This window comes from Xyrauchen texanus, chromosome 45 (genome assembly GCF_025860055.1).
Source record: "Xyrauchen texanus isolate HMW12.3.18 chromosome 45, RBS_HiC_50CHRs, whole genome shotgun sequence".
In the NCBI taxonomy this organism is placed as follows: Eukaryota; Metazoa; Chordata; class Actinopteri; order Cypriniformes; family Catostomidae; genus Xyrauchen; species Xyrauchen texanus.
In genome coordinates, this window is record NC_068320.1 from 16,866,153 (window position 1) to 16,889,536 (window position 23,384).

The 23,384-nt window shown below is 37.4% G+C and overlaps 1 protein-coding gene across 4 annotated transcripts; it reads right to left on the reverse strand.

Moving 5' to 3' along the window:
* Window positions 1-3,065: 3,065 nt before the first annotated feature.
* LOC127637798 (calcium-independent phospholipase A2-gamma-like) lies at window positions 3,066-23,047 on the reverse strand. 4 transcript variants are annotated; one of them, XM_052119068.1, is made up of 10 exons: window positions 22,931-23,047; window positions 19,166-20,239; window positions 18,306-18,455; window positions 18,044-18,195; window positions 17,580-17,674; window positions 17,286-17,457; window positions 16,863-16,920; window positions 16,585-16,779; window positions 7,713-7,911; window positions 3,066-4,414 (listed from the first exon to the last, which is right to left on the reverse strand). In XM_052119068.1, exons 2-10 carry the CDS (start codon window positions 20,042-20,044, stop codon window positions 4,140-4,142), a joined length of 2,175 nt encoding a protein of 724 aa, XP_051975028.1. In that variant the 5' UTR covers window positions 20,045-20,239; window positions 22,931-23,047; the 3' UTR covers window positions 3,066-4,139. The 4 variants fall into 4 exon arrangements, with proteins under 4 accessions (XP_051975028.1, XP_051975027.1, XP_051975030.1 ...); XM_052119067.1 differs by lacking the exon at window positions 22,931-23,047 and adding an exon at window positions 20,462-20,615; XM_052119070.1 differs by lacking the exon at window positions 22,931-23,047 and adding an exon at window positions 20,462-20,617 and having other exon boundaries at window positions 4,273-5,961.
* Between the last annotated feature and the right edge of the window lie 337 nt (window positions 23,048-23,384).

The window sequence follows — 23,384 nt, forward strand, 5'->3', positions numbered from 1 at the left end:
GTCAGAGTCTTGAATGGAATGAGGAACTACTTGAAAAATTGTTCAAGATATGACACAAAGAGAAACAGGACTACAATACAATTGACACTAAAGATTTGGATGTAAAAAGTAGATGCCCATGCAATACAAATTACTCAGAAACAGAATAAAATAGAGCAGCATACAGGATATTAAATTAAGAATAAAGCCAACAAAAACCTTTAACCCTCCTAATTACTTGAACTAATGCCAGCTTTGAATACTCCCTTTAAGATAACTCTTTTAACTCTAGTTTGAGCTAATACAGACCACTGGCTTTGTTTACATGTCTTACTTCCTAAATTGTCTTTGTATATAATTTTGTCTCATGGTGTCTTTTGTCTCAGAAACTCTTTCCTCAATGGGATCATCCAGACATAATCCATATTGTGTACCAGACTTGTGGCAAGTGATTTTCCAACCAGTTGGTATTTGTTTATAATGTGTTCTTTTAGTGTCTCTTTGTTTCTATTGCAACTACTGCAGTGGAATGACATTCATGGAAGACTTTCTCCTTATAGCCATAGCTTATTAAACTTATGCATACATGTCAATGTGGCAGCACTGAAAATGCAAATCAAGGACACTAGTGACTAAAAAATGTGTGGCTTCAGATACACAAACTGGGCAACGTTATATTAACAAATAGTCTTACACCATGTACACACAAGGCACTCAAGTGCTAAGAATAGTGTGTGTTGTATATTGCATTTGTATTGGAAAAAGCATTAGTTGCATGTACTTTAAGTTACAAAATTGCACTTGATGCTATTATGGTGAAAGCAGGTGCTGGTATAGTTTACCATTGGCTGCCTGAGGAGAATCTGGCAAGGAGATGATGTAAGGGTGAGTCAGAGATGATCCTATCATCTGTGCTGTACCAACTTTATATTAATTGTCTTTTAACCTTGTGCGACCCCGCGTACACATGCGTGGATGGTGTATTTTGGCTTAGCAATATGCAACACATAATTTAAATTGATCTCAGTTCAGAAGACTCTGTGGTGTCAGTAAAATGTTACACTTTCAGTGTATGGAGTCAAGTGACAAAACAACATGGCGCCGATCACAGCGATGTTTGACTTTGGGAGAAGAGCAAACAAAACTACATCTGGTAAGAAACCTTGTCAGTTTTTACATTGAAACCTATTTGAGTCAAGACTCTCTAATTTCATTCGATATGCCATTTTTTAAATTCAAGCGATTTATCGCAAAATGCCATGCTGCTAAACACAGTGTACACTAATGTGTACTTTAGCTTATTTTTTTCCTTAGAAATACTATAATTTTATTTCAGAGGCTTTATATGGAGTTAGTATGAAAATAAGGTGATTTTCAAACTGTTCTGAGACCATTGCAGACAGACAGCACACTGGAAGTCATTCACTAAATAGGGATCAAGGGAGCATTCACTCCCAAAATCTGATCAAAAGATTAGTTTCAGGCTGCAGACAAGGTTTGGACCACTCAACATATTTGGCAGACATGGGACAATGTTAATCAGTATATAGATTCAGAATTTATAACGCACATATTTTTTTTAACATGGTTTGTAGTGATTGGATGATGCTGGCCATTATTACATTGAATCAGAATTAATTATGCTAATTTCTGATGTAATGTCTGTAATGTCTAAAAAGCATGAATACTCCTGGAAACATATTAAACAATTTGGAGGAAAACAATCTGACTTTCTATAGCTTGGTATTATTTAACATTTCATAACTTAGTCCTGCTGTCCACATATGTGGACATTATTTTTCTATTTGCTCTAGAAAAAAAAAAAGATTTTATTTTTTAATTTATTTTTGTTTTGTATTAGGTGCTACTAGTTACAAATACAATAAAATGGAAATGGAAAATGCACACAGCCATGAAACTTGGGTCTCAAGTGGTTTACTGTATACTTAAGTATTTGATCAAATGCACTTATTACATACATACAGGTTGTCACTTACATTTAAAGTACCTGCATTTAATTACATCTGTAGTTACACTGTTAACCTTACCCTTAACCCTAAAACCAAAACCAAATCCTACTCCTAACCCTACCCATATGTCAACCTCAGTAGCAGCAGATGTGAATATTGTGAGAATTTGGCAGAAAAACATGTAGTTACACAACATTATATTGTGTATTTTAATGTTAGCACACAGTAGTTGAATGCCACAGATGGCTTTACCCTCTGCCTCCACTTTAGGCTTGTCTCACAGGTAGACGAAATCTCCACTTCCAGTAGAACAGAAATACGGTTTCACCTGAGTGCATATTTCTATCAAATCTAGACTCCTCTCGCACTCATCTGTGGGATTTGAGACATCATTGTATGTTTCTATAGATAAGACACATTTCACACTTCAGGTATTGTATGTTGCATTTTCGAAACTGAGGTTTGATTGAGAAAATAACCTTGCTGACCCTTATTGTATTGAGGATGGCTATTGGGTTTGAATGAGAAAGTAAAATCCTAAAGCCTACAACAAATTAGGCAACCCTGTCACACTGTAAAACGTGGTAACCTGCAATTGTTACCTTAAAGAGCTATTTCTACCTGATCTAACTCTTAAAATGAGTTCTGTTTGTGTAACTGAATGTATTCAGGTTGATTTTGTGATGTTAATTAATGTTTTTTTAATTGAATAAAACCATCTATTTTAAATGTTACCAAATGAAGAGCACATTTAAGGATAACATCTTTTCTCAGTGTAGATGCCACGTTGATAGGCTGCATAAAAATGCCAGCTAATGTGACAACACAGTGGAACAATAGACCAACGGAAATCAATGTTTCCATTGGAAAAAGCAATTAATTACTGCCACGTACAAGTTATGTACAAAGAGAATAAAGTGTGTCTAAAATTGTGGTTTTCCAATGATCAGGATTTTACACAATATTAGAAGGAAAAGAAAGAGATTTTAAATGTAGGAACAATTCAACAAATGTTTAGATACCTTAAATATTGCGATACTATTTGAGACAGAAAATTGTAAACATAACAGCATCTTTTAATGAGCGGTGATATCAAACATGGACACACAGAGGCTTTAAAATCCTTTATTTCTCTTTGAGAAAATGTCAAGGAATCTTGTTTCAGATGTTATTGTTTCAGGAAAATGGGATTTCTGAATTAAGCTGTTACAGTTTTGACATTCAACATTTTACTTAGTGCATTCAAGGATTAACATTATTTTACAGTATTTATACACTTGGATCTGGACAGAATCAATAAATTATGTAGAGCATTAACCTGCCAAGTACATACAGAAGTTGAAATGAAAATATACACTACTGAAATGCAGTTGAAGCATTCAAACATAATAAGCCATGTCCATGATAAAATAATAATTTCATTATTATTCCCAAACAACTGATACAGTGACCAACGCAAGTGTTGCATTCGGCAATAATACAACTGCAATTAGTGCTTTTAAAGCACTTTGTCCAAAAGTTTTTAAAACAGTGCTATTGGTTCCTTTTGTGGTCAAAAACAATTAGTGGGTTTACAATTATAAACCACACAGAATAAGAAATGTTAAAGTTTTAGTTTAAATGTTTTAGTTTTAACTACTTATTTACACAAACTTCAGTTTGCATATAGCAACTCATCCCATCCTAACTAAATTAAGTTCAGTCAACTTTTACCAGCATTATTGTGCAGAAATAAGCAACTACATGTTTTGGCAGGGAAACACACTACACAACAGCAAGTGCAATAATTTTAGCCTTTACAAAGTTAATGCAAATTGTTCACAATGACAATACTATAGCATTGCAAAAAAACAACAAGCAGGAAGTGCTAGTAAGTGGAAAAGAGTACTGAGAGTGTTGCCTATAACTTTCATCTCCTGCATCAACAGAGTCAAGGTCAACAATTACTGTTCTGACAACAACAATAAACACTTAGAAATCTGACTTCATAAATCTTTTCAATACTCTAATATCTAATGTACTCTTCGATATTAGACAATAGGCTTGAATCAGATTAATCTGTCATTATGGCAACGTAATATGTAAATCCACAAAAGTGTACCAGTTACTGCCATACATGTTAAATAAAGATAGGTCATTTGTTGTGCAAGGTTGTTTTAGATAGTGAGATTTACAGTGTTGAGACATGTTTCAGAGTTTGGAGCGAAAGGGAAAACCATCATACATGTCAGTTTTCAGTTGTGCCCACTCAGCCAGCTTCTGGACAATGCTCTTCTCTTGAGTGAGAATACTTGCCGCTTTCTTCAACTTGTTCTCATTGCGCTCAAGGTAGCGGCGGCCTTCCACCAGAAGAAAGTCAAGCTTCTCCTGTCTATTCTCATCCAATGGAATGTCCTCACTCATGTGAGGGTTAAAGCGAAAGTAGGTATTGGGGGGGAGGAGGGCGTCCAACATCGTGTGGACCTCTGCAGTACAGAAAGAGATCATTTAAGGAATAGTTCACCCATAAATGATAATTCTCTCTGAATTTACTCACCCTGCTGAACACAAATTAATATTTTTAGAAGAATATTTTTGCTCTGTAGGTCCTTTCAATGCAAGTAAATGGTGACCAAAATTTTGAAGCTCCAAAATGTACATAAATACAGCATAAAATAAATCCATAATAATCCAGTGCTAAATAAGTGATATGATTGATGTGGGTGAGAAACAGACCAATATTTAAGACAGTTTTTACCATAAATTCTCGTCCCTGCCCAGTAGGTGGTGATATGCACAAAGATTGCAAATTGGCAAAAACAAAAGAAGAAGAAGAATGTGAAAGTGAACAATGATCTGTTTCTCACCCATATCTATCATATTGCTTCTGAAGATATGGCTTTAACCACTGAAGTCTTATGGATTCCTTTTATGGTGCATTTGGAGCTTTAAAATTTTGGAACCCATTTACTTGCATTATGATGACATACAGAGCTGAAATAATTTTCTAAAAATCTTTGTTTGTGTTCAGCAGAAGAAAGAAAGTCATGCACATCTGGGATGGAATGAGGGTGAGTAAAAGATGAGGGTTTTTTTTTGATGAACTTAAAGGTTTTAACAGAAATCACTAAACAGCAGTATAACAGCCATTTTGTCAAATATTCTATTAAAAATAGAACGCTACCTCTGAAACTCCAACTGTAGTAATTTTTACACACCATTTAACCCTCTTAGGTTGTTCAATAAAGGTCGACACCTTGGCTGTTCACGGCCATTTTGAGCAGAAATGGTATTGATGTAACTTAATCTCTTCCCTGTAGTAATAACAGTGAAATGATTCAATTCTTTTGGGATTTTGTGCTGTTTAAATATTTTTTATCTGTATATTTCTCAATTACATAATTCATTTCATTTACAAATAATTTATGTTAACTTCACTTCAGTAAAAACCTATACTTCTATAAATTAAAACATGAAGAAAATATGAGAATTTGTCATGTATTGGGGGAAGATTGCTGACATCTGGTGAGAAAAAGAACAATTAAATGACTAGAAAATCATGTCATAAAAATAACAACCAGTAGATGCCTGCTGTCACGTTCCTGTGTTGTCTGCCCCGTGTTTTCTGTTTCACTCAGCACGTCACATTCCATGTCACGTTCCTTGTGGTCCGGTCTGTGTTTTCACCAGTCACTGTCTAGAAAACTACACTTCCCAACTCTCCTTACCCTCACCACCTGCCAGCACTCACTCATTGTTTTCACCTGCGTATCGTTTAGTTCCATTACCTCTGTGTATATAACCCTGTTTATTTCTCCATTCCCCTGTCGGTCTTTAGTCGGTCATTGTTTCTCCTACCCGTTAAACGCTTCTAATGTCTTTTGTGTTGTTTTTGTAGTTTTGCTTTATTCTTCCCCATCGCGGGTATTTCCTTTGTTCTTGTAGTGTTTGTTTCCTTTTGTTTTGTTTCAAATAAGGAACCGCTGCATCTAGATCCTCGCTCCTTGTCTGCCTTCACCTACATTCGTGACACCTGCAGAGACCTGAATTTTAGATGTAATTATATTATCACATGTAATGTATTTGGATATATATTTACACACAATTTTCAAATATTATTTTAAGTTTTAAGTTTAGCATTTTTCATTTTTCTGAATTAATTGTTTTTGCAAAAATGTGAAATAACAGTACGTTATTCTATCAAACCTGACCGTGGTGTTACAAAGAGAAGACATATAATAAGCAATTTTGTTTCCAATAATTAATATTACAAAATTCAATGTAAATTAGTTTACGGTTTCTTTGTTTCCATAACAGATGTGTGTGTGTGTGTGTGTGTGTGTGTGTGTGTGTGTGTGTGTGTGTGTGTGTGTGAGTGAGATTTTATTCAACAAAAAATATACTCTGTTTTAGGTTCTCTCCCATTCACTATGTTCAGTAAATTATGACTGCGAACCGCAAAGGTGTCGCTATTTTTTTTTAACGACCACTTAGACTCATTGAATCAAGTCCATATTTTTTTAGGTGTGTTCAGATTGCAGTCACAAAGCAGATTGAGGAAACCATTTTTTATTAAAAAAACTAAATTGAAATCGGTAAAAAATGGCCGAACAATCTAGGAAGGTAGAGGAGAAAAGAAATTATGAGCTCTATTTTTGTTGATGCGCTGCAACAGTGTACACCATCTTATCCAATTTTTGTGAGAGCTCTAATTCTAAGTGCAATTTTTGTGATGGCGCAACTGGCCGTGGGTGGGAGTGTTTGTGCTACTTTGGGTGTGTTGTATGTAAATGAAGTATTGCAAAGCACAATTTGCTATTTTCCTAAGAATTTGGTTGCTGCACAAAGACCACCTCTTAACTCAGTCCAAATTCAGTTCCTGCATTTGCAGTTTGGAGATTTCACCAGCAGGTGATTATAAAGTTCATGTCCAAATTCTGAAAGTACAGAACATCAAATAATGTCCTTGACGATTGCTGTTGAAGCTGTTTGTTGAAACAAAAAAATATGAGATTTATGTTAAACTATCTAGAGGTCATGGTTTATTTTTTTTAATGTTATTGCTATGTTTAAATATATTATAATTATTTTATATTTACAATTGTATTTATGATTTCATTTTAACTAGTAATTTTCCACCGGTTGTCACAGAGTGATTTTTAAGTCACTGCAATAGGTGGAACAAGTAAAATGTTTGGATTTAAATTTATTCTCGTTTCATTTGAAGTGTGATTTGAATTTAGAAATATTTTTGGTTAAAAATTAGTCAATAAATTAATTTAATTTGGGAACATCGACCGGTTGACGTGAAGTGCGTGCTAATACAATCATTGTTTATACTAGCCACGATTTATGTGTCAGTAGATGAAAATGATTAATAATAATTACATAATTTAACAGTGCATACATACAAATTCTGACATTTTCCATGCGTATAAAAGGAGCGTGTCGCTGGAATTTTACACTTCACTTATGAATGCACTGTCTGTGTTTAAATCGTTGGTGCTTGAGGAAATGGACTACTGTATATAACAGGATGCAGATGTTGAATAACCAGAGAATAACCTTAGAATTAAGTGGCACTTGGTCACACTTTTTGCACATTGCGTGGTCGATTTCACCAAACCTACTTGCGCCTAGACTTAGTGCATGCTTGTATGAAAATAGCAAAACGTCATGGCCATGCCCATTGACTTTTCAATTATGACTTAAGGCATTGCTTTGCGCATAACTCTTGTGCTCTTAAAATAGGGCCCCGTGTGACATCACCTTGTACATTCTCACCTTCAGTGTCTGTGGCGCTGCTGATGACATTGGTGAGCTTGGTCTTTAAGCTGGTGTAAGTGCTGGAGCCGGTCTTGGCGACTGTCTCGGATCGGCCTGTGCCAAGAGACACTACACACTGTACAGGTGTGTTCGGCCACAAACACTTGCTTTCGTGGATGGCCAGAGCAGTGGGGTTGTTGATCAGGAGTCCACCGTCCTGGACAAAACCCACAAAAGCAATCAAATTTAAACAAATCCCAATTGTATTTGTTCACACAAGTGGTTACTAGAGACTGATCTGTGGGTGATCCTTAGATGATTTTAGAACCTTAGAAAGTTTTAGATGATTTTAACCAGACTACTCTGTTACAGTAGATCTTGAGAGAACTTTAAGGGTTCAACTGAATCTGACTCATCATTTGACAGTAAAAAGAAAGGATAGACAATATTGAGCAGATGAAAGGGGATAAGATCAAGCAGTATAACATTGTTGGTCATTATAGAGGGCCAGAACACCAGCCCCAATGAGACCCCCAAAAGAGATGCATTTATGTGTCTGTCTTCCATGCCCTTATTAAAAAAGCCTTTAACATTTTACAGTCACATTCAAAGATATTCATTTTTCCATGTTTAAATGGATGTCTATGGGATATTTATTTATTTATCTTTAATGTCCAGTATGGGAAAACCAAGTTAGAAAAAACCTAGCACACTATATCAGAAGTCAGACCAATCTGAAGATATGTGACAAGTAGCTTGAAAGCTGCCGGAGACGACACATTCTTGGTGTTGGTTTAGGAATTCTGAAACAAAGTCTGTAGAATATGTCAAGCCAACATAATGAAACAATATATCTGATATGGGTACAAAAGAAAACACACAAGACAAAAGTTAAAGAAAATAACAATGTAACTAACTGCACTCAGATCTCTCAAAGACCTTTCTGTTCCTCACTGCCATAGTCCTATAAAATGATTGCTATAAAATAGAAATGGCCAGCTGGGTTTTGTACTTGATCATTTCAATTTAAAAAGAGATATTTTATAATAAGCCTTGAGACAGTGAATAAATGATAAACATCTTGGGATTTGACTGTTTAAAGGTCTAAATCACATTTTGTTTTGGATTTATTTAATAAATTATAAAATATAGGTCAAAACTACTCTGCTTCCCCAAAGGCATCAATTTGTACAATATTTTGGGTATACATCTGGTATATTTTATAAAAGGGCTGCTGACGGGAAGGATGAGAGTTGCCAATGATCTAAGCAGGATGGAAGTGAGTCAGTTAAAAAGCTGCAAGCGAAATCGTTTCTTAAAAAACAAAAACATAAAATATTCCATCTCTTCCTTTTAACTTGTGCTTAATCTTAATATATCTAATGTTTGGCACCAGTACAACTATACGATTTCCATTTAAAGATGTTGCATTATATTATCTGAAATTATTTAGGCTTTATGGGCAATTAAAAGCACTTTATTTACATAATTCATGAAATAATAAGATGTATGTGTTTTGATTGATAACTAAAAAATTTGAGAAAAAAAAAACATGAGTAGTTAAAAGCTACTTTTGAGGTTCTGCCAACAAAAATTGCATCTATTCTTGCCCAAAAGCTTCTTTTTGAAAATATGGCTTATTCTCTGAAAAAGTAGAGGTAAAAAAATTTTATAAATAAAAGAGGTGTATTTGCATTTTCAAGTTGATAAGATTATGGGAATCATCACTGTAAAATATAATAGACACTTGATCTCTTCTCTGTAGAGGATGTGGGTAGATGAGTTCAATTTACCCGAGGCATGAAAAATCCACTGACTTGTCATCATCACTCTGTTGTTTTCTCTACACTCATTAGGAGCACATGATGAAATCATCCACATGATGACAGCATCCTCTTCTTTTTTTTTTTTCCTCACATTTTCTCCCCAATTTGGAATGCCCAATCTCAGCACTCTAAGTCCTCGTGGTGGCATAGTGACTCTCCTCAATCCAGGTGGCGGAGGACGAATCTCAGTTGCCTCCACGTTTGAGACAGTCAATCAGCACATCTTATCACATGGCTCTGTTGAACGCATTACCGTGGAGACCACGGCATCCATGCACAACTCACCACGTGCCCCACCGAGAGTGAGAACCATGCATTATAGTGTCCACGAGGTGATTACCCCATGTGACTCTACCCTCCCTAGCAACTGGGCCAATTTGGTTGCTTGGAGACCTGGCTGGAGTCACTCAGCACACCCTGGATTCAAACTCGTGACTCCAGGGGTGGTAGTCAGCGTCAATACTCGTTGAGCTACCCAGGCTCACGGCCACTAGGCAGCATCCTTTATTTCCTTGTGGCCTACATTTCAGTGACACAGATTCTGAGATGTATCACTGCTCCAAGCGCTCCATACTGACAAAAGAAAAAAAGCTAATGGAAACCAGAGGATTCCTCATCAAAACAATTGATCAAAAGCTAAATTAAAGGAAAAGCTGACCCAAAAATTCAAAGTCTGTCATGTTTTACTCACAATCCTGTCATTTTAAACTAAGGGATAGTTCACCAAAAAATGAAAATTATCTCATGTGTGGGACTTTCGTTCTTCTGCAGAACACAAATGAAGATTTTTAGAAGAAAATGTCAGCTATGTAGGTCCATACAATGCAAGTGAATAGGTGTCAAAAAATGTAAGCTCCAAAAATCACATAAAAGGTCCACATAAAAGTAATCCATATGACTCCAGTGGTTAAATCAATGTCTTCAGAAGTGATCTGACAGATGTGGGTAAGAAACAGATCAATGTTTTAGTCAATTTTTATTATAAATTCTCCTCCCTGCTGAGTTAATCTCCACTTTCATTAACATCAACTTACACATTCACATTCTTCTTCTTGTGTTTTTGGTGATTCACTGGGCAGGGCGAAGAATGTCTAACAAAAATGATTGATATTGAATATATTAATCTGTTTCTCACCCACACCTATAATATAACTTCTGAAGATTTGGATTTAACCAATGGAGTCATATGGATTACATTTAAGATGCATTTCTGTTCTTTTTGGAGCATCACAATTTTGGCACCCATTCACTTGCACTGTATGGACCTACTGAGCTGAAATATTCTTCTAAAAACCTTAATTTGTGTTTTGCAAAAGAAATAAAGTCCTACACATCTGAGATTGCATAAAGTTGAGCAAATGATGAGAGAACTTTTATTTTTGGGCAAACTATTCCTTTAAATGCTGTTATTATTACCATGGAACACAAAAAGATAATTTTTAGGAATCTTCACACATACAATGATAGTTCACAAAAACACTGAAGAGCACCTTAAAAGTGCATACAACTAGTCCATATGACTTCTGCAATTTATTCCATGACTTCTGAAGCCATGTGATAATTTTGTGTAAGTAACAGACCCAATTTAAGTCATTATTAAATGATAATCAAATTTGGCACCTATGGCACTTGTCTGATATAATGATGTTTGAATAATTACTTAAAGTCTGGACTGTTCCTTACAAAAATCTATAGCATAGCTTCAAAAGACTTGGAATATAGCACACAAGTCATATGGACTAATTTTACAGTTCTTTTTTGCCCTTTTCGTAGCTTGACAGAAGTTGTCACTATTAACTTTCACTGTGTAAACAATTGCTGTTTGTACATTCTCATTTTACGTTCCACAGAATACATAAGAGCAAAGAGGTTTATAAGGACATAAGGGTGAGTAAATAATGACAGAATTTTCATTTCTGGGTGAACTAGCCCTTTAATGAATGAATCAATCAAATGAAAAAGAAACACAAACAAATACTAGAGCACAGACTTCTTGTTTGAAGCACTATAGCTCTTGAGTGTGGTATGCTTAAAAGATTACAGGCTTGGGATGTGGAGAAGAAACTGAAGTGCCATTCAGAGTAAGAAAGAGATAGAAAACAAGTGAGGGGCTGAGAGAAGACTGTGCCACTGGTGGTATTCTGAATCTGGGCACTGATAGCTCTGTTGGCAACAGGTTTTCGAGCCAAGAGCCTTTACCACATTTGCATTTTAATGAGGATGCATTCATCCCACAATGCAAAAAAATACATCAAACCATAGTACTGCTTAAATGAGGAATCATGTTATGAACTTCTAGAAAATATTGTGTGTGAAAATCCCAGGAGATCAGCAGTTAAAGAAATACTCAAACCAGCCCATCTGGCACCAACAATTATCCATGCGATTATCTAATCAGCCAATCATACAAAATCATGCAGATACGGGTCAGGAGCTTCAGTTAATGTTCACATCAACCCACGAGAATGGGGAAAAAAATTTGATCTCAGTGATTTGGACCGTGGCATGATTGTTGGTGCCAGATGGGATGGTTTGAGTATACATAATAAGTTGGCTATTTCGTATGGTCTCACACAATGTTATTTGCATAAACTCATACTACTTCATTACGTGCAATTTCCCAGATGTCTAATGCATAAGTAAGGGTGAGTTCTGTGCACGAGGCATTAAGGACATGCTTATTAATATTATGCCCAACCCAAACCCCTGATCTAAACTTAACCAATCAGTAGATTGTGTAAACATGATAGGAAGCTGTTGTGTATTAGATGGAAACAATGTTGCACAATATCATAAGAATTTGTCATTGCCTTGAATTTGTGGGTTTTTCTGTACCTGTTGATCTCCTGAGGTTTTCACACACAACAGTATGAACATACTATGAATGGTGCCAAAAACAAAAAACATCCAGCGAGCGGCAGTTCTGTGGAAGGAAACGCATTGTTTGGTTTTTTTTTCGTTTTTGTTTTATAATGATCCCCTTTTCTCTCAATTTGGGATGCCCAATTCCCACTACCTAGTAGGTCGTCGTTGTGGCGCGGTTACTCTTACCTCAATCTGGGTGGTGGAGGACAAGTCTCAGTTGCCTCCGCTTCTGAGACAGCCAATCCGTGCATCTTATCACGTGGCTTGTTGTGCACGACTCACTGCATGTGGAGACTCATGCTACTCTCCGCGATCCACGCACAACTCACCACACACCACAATGAGTGAGAACCACTAATCGCGACCATGAGGAGGTTACCCCATGTGACTCTACCCTCCCTAGCAACTGGGCCAATTTGGTTGCTTAGCAGACCTGGCTGGAGTCACTCAGAACACGCTGGATTTGAACTTGCAACTCTAGGGGTGGTAGTCAGCATCAATTCTCACTGAGCTACCCAGGTCCCCTGGAAAGGCCTTGTTGATGAGAGAGCTCAACAGAGAATGGTCAGACTGGTTTGAACTGACAAAGTCTACAGTAACTCAGATAACCGCTCTCTACAATTGTGGTGAGAAGAATACAATCTCAGAATACTATATTGATATGTGGGTTGACGCTGTTTTGGTGGTACGAGAGGGACCTACACAATATTAGGCAGGTGGTTTTAATGTTGAAACTGATCGATGTAAACTTTCCAGGGTTCAATAACTTGCATTGCTCATCTAAATTGTGTAGAACATGAATTGCTTGCATACAATCGTTCACAAACAGCTTTATATCACTAAATAATAATAAAGCCATCTTCCTATTTACCACAGATCTCATTGCACTCAGAATCCTAATCAATCTGGGCATTCATATAGCTCGATGGCCAACAGCTTTATTGGACTTTCGGGACAACAGAGACATTGTGGAAAGCTGGATGTGAACTCGGTGGGTGTTAATAGGCAGACGGACAGAATGACGCCTTCCTGATGGCTCAACAGACACGATTCAACATTAATGTCTGTCATCTTGGCAGAGAGACTTCTGGCTGAAATCTCAGGCTGTGAGGGTGCGTTCAGTGTGGCAGCAATGGGACTGTTTCAGATTGAGCTGGCTTAAAATAGGCAGAGAGAATTGACAGCAATGCCTGGGCTGTGCAGAAACATTTTCATACATACAAATAATACATTTTAGTGTATTGTTTAGGCAACCTTGTAAAGACAACCGGACTTAAAGGGATAGCTAATGCAAAAGATGCAGTGAAAGTGAATGGTGACTGAGGCTAACATTCTGCCAAACATCTGCTTCTGTGTTCTACAGAAGAAAGAAAGACTACCAGGTATGGAAAAATATGAGGGTGAGTAAATGATTACATAATTTTCTTTAATGCATGAACTATCCATTTAAGTCTTGTTAAGTCTGTATTGTTGTGTCTCTCATCTTTATGTATTGTTTGTAAAATTGTGCTTAAGTGTTGTGAATAGTGTGGATTATAGGGATAGCTCACGCAAAAATGAAAATTCTCTCATCATTTACTCACCCTCATGCCAGCCCAGCTGTGTATAAATTTCTATCTTCTGCAGAACACAAATGAAGATGTTTAGAAGAACATCTCAGCTCTGTTGGTCTATACAATGCAAGTAAATGGTGACCAAACCTTTGAAGTACCAAAAATCAAAGTAAATCAATAAAATATAGGCCACGTAATCCAGTGGTTAAATCCATTTCTTCATAAATTACATGATAAGTGTGGATGAGAAACAGATCAATATTTAAATCCTTTTTTCCTATAAATTTCCACTTTTAATTTAACATTCTTTCACATTTTGAAAGTGAAAGTGGAGATTTATGGTTAAAAATGACTTAAATATTGTTGTTTCTCATCCACACATATCATGTAACTTATGAAGATATTGATTTATTTAACTTGGTAAACTATTTGAGAACCACTTCTCATTTACAAACATGACCTGCTAGCTATTGGCAGAGAGGAGATGGTAGAGTGATGTAGCCAATTCAGGGATGGAGATTATTAGGAGGCCATGATATATATAGGGGCCAATGGGGGACAATTTCGCTAGGACACTGTCTTTACAAGAAGTGCCCTGGGATTTTTTTAATGACCACAGAGAGTCAGGACCTCGGTTTAACGTCTCTTCCGAAAGACGGTGCTTTTTTTACAGTATAGTGTCCCCGTCACTATACTGGGGCATTAGGACCCACACAGACCACAGGGTGAGCACCCCCTGCTGGCCTCCCTAATACCACTTCCAACAGCAACCTTGGTTTTCCCCAGGAGGTCTCCCATCCAGGTACTGGCCAGGCTCAACCCTGCTTAGCTATAGTGGGCAACCAGGCAAGAGCTGCAGGGTGATATGGCTGAGGCGATTTAACCACTGAAATCTTTGGATTAATTTTATGTGGCCTTTATGTGATTTTTGATGCTTCAAATTTCTGACCAGCATTCATTTGAATTGTATGGACCAACAGAGCTGAAATATTCTTCTAAAAATCTTAATTTGTGTTCAACAGAAGAAAGAAGTCTTACACATCTGGGAGTAAATGATGACAGAATTTTCATTTTGGGTGAACTATCCCTTTAAATGTTCACACCAGAGTTTACCAGGAAACTACATTTAGTTTTTCTCTCTGGCCCTTTAAAGAAAAATAACACTAAAAATGAGTTTATCTTCTCTTTCACACAACTGATTAACAAATACAAATGTATTTGTGATCTAATTTTGGATTATAACTTTTAAACCAGGTTGACATCTGGAATATATAAATCACTGTGCCAAAGTTTTAGGCATTTTTTAAAAATGTTGTATTGTTATGATTTTTTCAAAAATAATGCCATGAATATTTTTTTTGTATCAATTAACATCATACAACATGCAATAAACAAAACAACAAAATCGATTTGGTGTGACCACCCTATGCCTTTAAAACAACAACTAATTACCATAGGTACACTTGCACACAGCAGACAGGTTGTTCCAAGCATCTTGGTGAACTTGCCTCAGTTCAATGTATTTATAGTCTTACTTGATTCTGTCTCTTCATGTAATCCCAGACTGACTTAATGATGTTGAGATCTGAGCTCTGTGGGGGCCATACAATCTGTTGCAGAACTCCTTGATCAACTTCTATTCTATTTCCAAAATAAATGTTTGGCCATCTAAAATGTACTTGTCCTACTGACACACTAAAACAGAAGATATAAAATAACCATCTTAAGACAATTTCTTTTTGACTTTTGCAAGACTTTTGCACAGTACTGTATATTGAGTTAAGGACCTGAAAGGCTTTGCAATGATTTTCAATACTGCAAGATGTCCGACCAAGCACACATCAAAAACTAAAATTTGCCATTAAAAGGTGAACCAAGTAATTTCTTGTGTATGTTTCATTGACTTTTGTTGTTCTAACACCATCAGTGACATCACTGATAAGTCTTTTTAAACATTCACTCACTGAGCACTTTATTAGGAACACTATGGTCCAAATAAAGTGCCTGACGTGGTCTTCTGCTGTTGTAGCCCATCTGCCTCAAGGCTCAACATGTTGTTCATTCTGAGATGCTAGAGTGGTTATCGGAGTTACCGTAGCCTTTCTGTCAGCTCGAACCAGTCTGGCCATCCCCGTTTGGGCATTTCCGTCCAAAGAACAGCTGCTCACTGGATGTTTTTTGTTTTTGGCACCATTCTGAGTAAACTGTAGAGACTGTTGTGCATTGAAATTCTAGGAGATCAGCAGTTACAGAAACACTCAAACCAGCCCATCTGGCACAAACAATCATGACACGGTCCAAATCACTGAGATCACATTTTTTCCTCATTCTGATGTTTAATGTGAACATTAACTGAAGCTCCAGACCCATATCAGCATGATTTTAGGACTGGTGCCACATGATTGGCTGATTAAAGAATCGCATGAATAAGTAGGTGCACAGGTCTTCCTAATAAAGTGCTCAGCGAGTGTAAATGCCCAAGTACAAATAATTTATTTAGGTGTAACACTGTGGCACATTTAATACTAAGCATATTTCTAAGAGAGCCTTAAAAACATATATTAATTGTCAAAGATAAATCAGTACCAACAGACAATTTAATGCCTGGGTCGAGACAATGAAGACTGAACTTTGTTGTTTGGTTACCTGGTGGAGGTCATTTCCTAGAACGAATTCCTGGAAATAGCCTGGGGCAGCAGAGGATGCTCGAATGGCCTGCCACATTTTGTGCTGGCAACTCCCCAAGTAGTGTGAGCGAACCCCAGGTAAGAAGTTATAATTCCTGAAGACATATGCCTTCAGTGGTAGGCCTCTGTTTACTACTGTGCTCACCGCTGACACCTAGAGGAAACATTGAGTGATTTATCCAAGTCTATGTTAAAGGTTAAGATTTGCAATTTGTCCAAAGATATATTGAAACTCACCTTGGGGCATTTAGGGTTTTTGGCAGTCTCAATCATAAGACCAGGTCCCATTCTTTCTCTGTTGAAGACAAACCATAAATTACCACTTTTTGTAATTTACTACATCACTTTACAACACTTTGACTATTTTTAAATCACTGTGCCTTGGAGTCAAGAAACACATTGTTGTACTTGCACTATGCAAATAAAGGAATTTAAATATTTTACCCTTCATCCTCTCATGCTGGAATTGTAGCCAAGCTACAATCAAATGATCTTGGTTTGTAAGTGTGACTTTGCAAAAACTGGACTAGTAGAATTTCAGACGGACTACAGCATTTACATGACATAAATGATTTTTTAAAATAATAATAATAATTGTATAGTTTTAGTCTGACTGAAATCAAACTTTTAAAGTGCATGTAAATGTACTTAACGTCTTACTTCAGAATCTCCTCCCAGATCTGGCTATCGTAGAATGCGTGACTCCAGCCCATCTTCATTGTGCCCACAATCAAGTTTTGCTTAAAGACATCAGATCCCAACTTCCGATAAAGTTCCTCACACTCATTCAAAGGGATCTGGAATACACCCAACATAAAGGCCAGGATGGCTCCTAAGACAAACATATATTGTTTAGTAGGCAAAAAAGTACTACAAGAAATGTAAAAGTATTCCATTAAGTTCCATTGTTCCGACAGTATATTACACAGATATTTTGCATGTGGCTGACTATACCTGTACTAACTCCACATATGTAGTCAAAGAGTTGGTAGATGGGCTTCCCTGTCAAACTCTCCAACTTGTGCAAAGCCTGTAAAGCCACCAATCCCCTGCAAAACAACATCTTGTTCAAAATATCAAACTATGGGTTGTTCTAACATACTATACCACATTTAAACACGTTCTTAAATCATCAACAGGAAGCTATAGAAACAATCAAATGAAACTATTAGCAAATATAGATGTTTCCTTTTTTATATCAAATTCATATTTCATTCTGGGGTTATAATCCTAAAATTGTGACTGTAGACAATCATTTTAAACATCCAAATTAGCCTGGGTTGACAGACAGCATCTAAAGGGAACGTAAAACTGTGTCAGTTCTATTTTTGGGTGATCTACTTTTATCTTAAAAGTACTTTCACAATCTATAAGTTGAATAATATTTTTCCCATGATCCATCTTTATGTCACAAGCACCTGGTTCCTCCTCCGTCGATGGAGAGCACACGTATCCCTCTGCCTTTCACTGGGTCGGTGTAGCCCACCAGGGCCAGAGCCTGCCTCACTGCAGCCTGCAGACTGGCATCCCGAGCCTGCCTCAAACGCAGCAGACATGGGATCACCTTCTCCTATAGACAGTCAATAAGATAGAGAATACAATGTACAATGGAATTTTACAAATATACAAGCTTCTTTGATGTAGATACTGTAAATGAGAGATGGTTTAACACACACTTACAATGACTGCCACTCCTCTGGTCTCTGGAAACTCCAGGAGGTGGAAGCTCAGTTCCTCCACCCTGCTGATGGTAATCTTCACATCAGTAACTCTTTGAAGGCTCTTGACGAGTGCTCTGGTTCGGTTATCCACACTAACACGTGCTATAATCTACATAGAACACACAAAGACTTATTTAAAGCTCAAACATAAAAACAATGGTTCAAAATCAGTGGTTACAATTAATACTTTCTTAACCTGCTTAAGCTTCCTTAAGAAGAATGTCTGGGTCACATTTCAACCCAAAATAAAATGGAAAAAATAAGACTTGAAGAATGTAGTTCTTCATAGTAACATTATTTACACATGTACATATTTTGCACACAGATTCTCACTACTATAAGGTGGAAAAATCTGTCTAGACAAAATGCATGAAAAAAATAATAATAATAATAATTAATTATGCTATGTGCTTATTTATGATTAAAAAAATTGTAAAAGCAAAAAATTCTGAAAAAAACAGCATCCACAAACAACTCACCCCGTGCCCCACCAAGAGCGAGAAGCACATTATAGCGACCACTAGGAGGTTACCCCATGTGACTCTACCCTCCCTAGCAACTGGGCCAATATGGTTGCTTAGGAGACCTGGCTGGAGTCACTCAGCACGCCCTGGATTCAAACTCGACACTCCAGGGGTGGTAGTCAGTGTCAATACTAGCTGAGCTACACAGGCCCCCAAAAACACAACTTCTTGAAATTTTTTGGGGGATGAAATCCCTAAAACTACACTAAATAACCATGTTATCTGAAACACAAAATTCCCCATTCTGCATATTTTAGCATGTTATAATCTTTTATTTATTGTGCTTTAACTATACCTTCTCTCTCTGAGACAGCAGTCTCTGTGCTTTCTCCTCCGCTTCTTTCTGTTCCTTGGTTTCTGCAGCCTTTGTGGCTAGTGACACAGGTTGATCTGATCCAGCTTGTTTGTCCTTCTCTGCTGTCCCGCCCTTGGAATCCGCTCTGAACTTTGGAACCAGGGGAGTAATGTAGTTACCTACAAAAGCCTGAACACTTGGCCTAGGGTAGGACAAGTATTGACTGATGCCTTTTCTTGGTGATATGGGGATGGCTGAATCACCATCCTCTTGAGATGGAGAAGCCGGCACTTGTGAATTTGGATCGGCACCATCCTGGTCAATGGCAGGTGGAAAAGGGTGTGTTTCTGGTGTAGATCTATGGGTCACGGGCACTGCCATAAGGACATGATCTTTACTACCAATGGAATGAGAACTAGGTTGGATTTGAGTTGTGGAGGGGGTCTTATCTCCTCTAAACTGCTGTGATCGTTTATCATCTCGTGTGTCACTTCCAAAGTAGGTGTTGACATGATCAGCCAAGTGACTGTAGGTTTCGTCCATGTTTGCTGTGAATGCAGCAGGCTGGAAACGCTGCAGTGTCTGCTTTGCAACCGTGCTGGATGCACTCCCTTTGGTAGTAGATAGGTTGCTGTTAGGTTGTGGGGGTTCCTTATGATGTTCTATGTCTTTATCCACCTCTTTCACTTTTGGTGGATCGGGTTCTGCTACGGTCATGAGGGCTTCAGCTTCGGCTTTAGGGCAATCGACTTTAAGCTCAACAGTTTTGCCCAGGGTTGCACCGGGTTTGAGGCGCGTAATCTTGGAGAGGAGCTCAGTGTTCACTGTTCCACTCACAGCCTTGGTGACTGTGTCTAGTGTGCTCCTGATGCGCGACATGCGGTGAGGTTGCTAGAGAAACGTCTGGGATATTCCTTATGGAGACACACTTATGTAATCTTGGCATTAGACTTGGTAAACTGTGCAGTGCTCAGTCAGATCATGTTGTGTTAGAGCTATAGCCAATTTATATCTGTTAGATAAGGGATCTGTGCATATATAGGAAGTGGGAACCTTTTTAATTTTACTAGCAACCTGTAAAGAGAAAGATTGTTGTTAGTTGTTACTCATTTAGGGATTTAAACAAAACCTAACCCTTAGTAACAAAGGAATATTCCTGGTTCATTTCAAGTTAAGATCTATCAACAGCATTTGTAGCATAATGTTAATTACCACAAAAATAAATTTTGACATTTCTTTAAAAAACAAAAAGCAAAAATTGGGAACCTGGGTAGTTCAGCGAGAACTGACACTTACTACCACCCCTGGAGTTGCAAATTCGAAGCCAGGGCATGCTGATTGACTCCAGCCAGGTATCCTAAGCAACCAAATTGGCCCAGTTGCTAGGGAGGGTAGAATCACATGGGGTAACCTCCTCGTGGTCGCGATTAGTGGTTCTTGCTCTTAACGGGGCGCGTGGTAAATTGTGCGTGGATTGCGGAGAGTAGCACGAGCCTCCACATTTCTGCCTTTAAACCCTCCATTCACTTCCATTGTAAGTGCCTTGTTGTAACTTCGATTTTTGCGTCTTTTTAAAGAACAGGAGGGACAAGTCGAAATATTTTTTGTGGTAATCAACATTATGCTAAACATGTTGTCGATTGAGCTTAAGTTGTATTAAACCCGGAACATTCCTGTAAAGGTGCTGTAAGCGATTTAATGGAAAAGTATACAAAAAAAATGTCCTAATCCCTTAAAGATTTTAATGAAATAAGTGTCCTGAGATTTGCTGTAAACTTTCTAAATTGTCAACAAATATGTGTCCGAGAACTGTGGACATTCACGCTTTTCACCTGTCAATCGTTTTGCTCGTTCTCATAGTGTTGTATTTGAAGTGGATCATTGATGCTATGATTCATAATGTTTGTCAAATGAGGGCACTATTGTGCCACTGTTGAATTTGACAGCCACAGGAACACACAAAGCTTGTTTTTTGCTTGGTTTTGGTCTCAAAATTATCTTTGGAGGGTGGGTTTTGGAATGAGGGGGCAAGGCTCAGTCACATGAAAGCTGAAGAGCGCTAAAAACGCTTCCAGAACCTTTAAACTTCACCCCATAACTTGGCCATGAATGTTATCTCAAATCATGTAGCAACCGCATAGCAATGTGCCAAAACAAAATCACACATTGATTGTGGCGGTGAGTTTTACCAGTCTAACTGCACTCACATTTTCTTCAGAAAATATAAAAATCTAGTGTAATCATTATAGTCTTAGAAAAAGGAAATTTGAGAGAGCGATAGACCACTTTTACATGTAATGAAACAAATTTAAAATACATTGTGAAATGTAAAAATACCTCCTAAAGTAATTTTAAAGGTGCAGTCAGTAATTTGTGTCTTTTTTGTCATTTTGGACTTACACAGACACCTAGTGGCTTATATGCAGCATAAATTAAAATCAATAGTTTTCAGTTTCAGATGCTATTGTAGAAATATAGTATTCACTATAGCCCCCATGAGGAGACCCTCTCCATGTAGAATAAAACAGCTTTTATAAGGTTACTGATATGACTGGAGTCTTCGTTTTAATGTGAGTGGTCATGATTTCCTACATATATTGCAAAATTACAATTCATGTCTTTAAGAGTTAAACTTTTTTAATGAGGAAAACAAATGACGAGTGCACCTTTAAAACAAGTTTTAAACCCGCTTCAGTGCAGGAGTCAAGAGGGAGAAACGAAGGCCCGAAGGAGGCCGCTGTCACTCATCATCATGGCAACCAAAGTCAACAAAACAGACAAACTGACAGTTCAAGCGACTTTACGTTGTTCGCGTCCCAACGAACGACAATTACTCAATGGAGGTCGGGTCAGACAGCGCACCCAGCTCAGAAATCGCAAATAATGCACAAAAAGAGCACGAAATCAAAAATATAGACTGGATTTCGTGCAAAGATTTTACAATCGAGGCGGGAGAGCAACAGATCAGACAGTACATGGGTACATGGGAGATGCAGCAGCACCCTGGCTGGCTGCACAGTCTGAAGTTTCTGCAGGAGACAGAGCAGGAGTATAAACGGCAGTACCAGTACCGAGCCCAATGGAGCATTCCGACCCCAGGCGTCCCGATCCCCACAGCCACAGCCAGCGTGTATTTCATCATAGAAATCTCTAAAATCAAACCAGACACCCTGCCCGTGGACGTGCATTTTCTTATTGAGTCAAACAGATACAAACATGTGCCAGGACGAACGAGGTTTAGGGAAAAGTGGCTGATGGATGTGATTAAGAGCAAGACTTTGCTTATGGACTCTGTCAACTTTTAAAACTGGATCTATGCTGAAGCCGAGCGGTCAATGAAAATATGTAGTGCCGTTTACAAACACACGCTTTAAATTGTTACTGATAAAACTACATTAAACTGATTAAATTGATGCTTTTTAAATACTTTTAATATAACACACTGATGTTTTTCAGTATTTTAGTGTTAGTAATTAATAAACGTCTTTAGATGAAGGTAATGGTTCATTGTTCTTCTGAAATAAATGTATATATGTTGACCATAATATGACTGTTGTCTTAACAACCCGCGATCAAAACAATCTACGAACTGTTATCACCATATAAATGTATATTCTGTATTCATTTTACTATATTGATATCATTTTGAAAGCTTGGTCAATGGACCTTCTGGGTTGTTATGATCAGCTGTCAAGCCTCAAATAAATCACTTTGAACATTGGATCCGGATGTTGACGCATTAAACATTAATATAGAATGACATACCCAACGATTCCTTTTTATTTGCTGTCATTTCGTTAAGATAAATGTTGAAAACGGAAAGATGGATGAATTCCAAATGAAACATTTGACAGGAAACGTTTAGAAACAGAAGAGATGACGTGCAGAGCAGGAACCAATCAGAGTGTCGCTCCTCTCTTCTTCTCTTCAGCTGATTGGAACAACATAAACAAACGGGATAGAATGAACTGCCAACTAGTGGCAGTAACTGAAAACGCATGAACTGATCAGTAGAATAAATGCAAATGAATTCTGAAAATAATAAAATAAAATAATATTTTTTTAAACACACTAGATTTGTTTAAATTTAACTCCGGGGAGAGTTGACAATGTTTGGTTTTAATTACACAATAATGTGTTTGTTTACGATAAAATACAATATTATATTTTTTTACACCCCTAATATATAGTTCTTCTACAATCACTAGACTAGAAATAA

What these genes read in the sequence shown, in the direction of transcription:
- LOC127637798 (XM_052119068.1), bottom strand. Translation starts at nt 20,044, where the DNA reads ATGTCGCGCATCAGGAGCACACTAGACACAGTCACCAAGGCTGTGAGT. An exon ending in TGCTGTCTCAGAGAGAGAAG is followed by an intron (nt 18,456 to 19,165) that starts GTATAGTTAAAG and finishes TGTTCTATGTAG; the next exon opens with ATTATAGCACGTGTTAGTGT. An exon ending in CCAGAGGAGTGGCAGTCATT is followed by an intron (nt 18,196 to 18,305) that starts GTAAGTGTGTGT and finishes GACTGTCTATAG; the next exon opens with GAGAAGGTGATCCCATGTCT.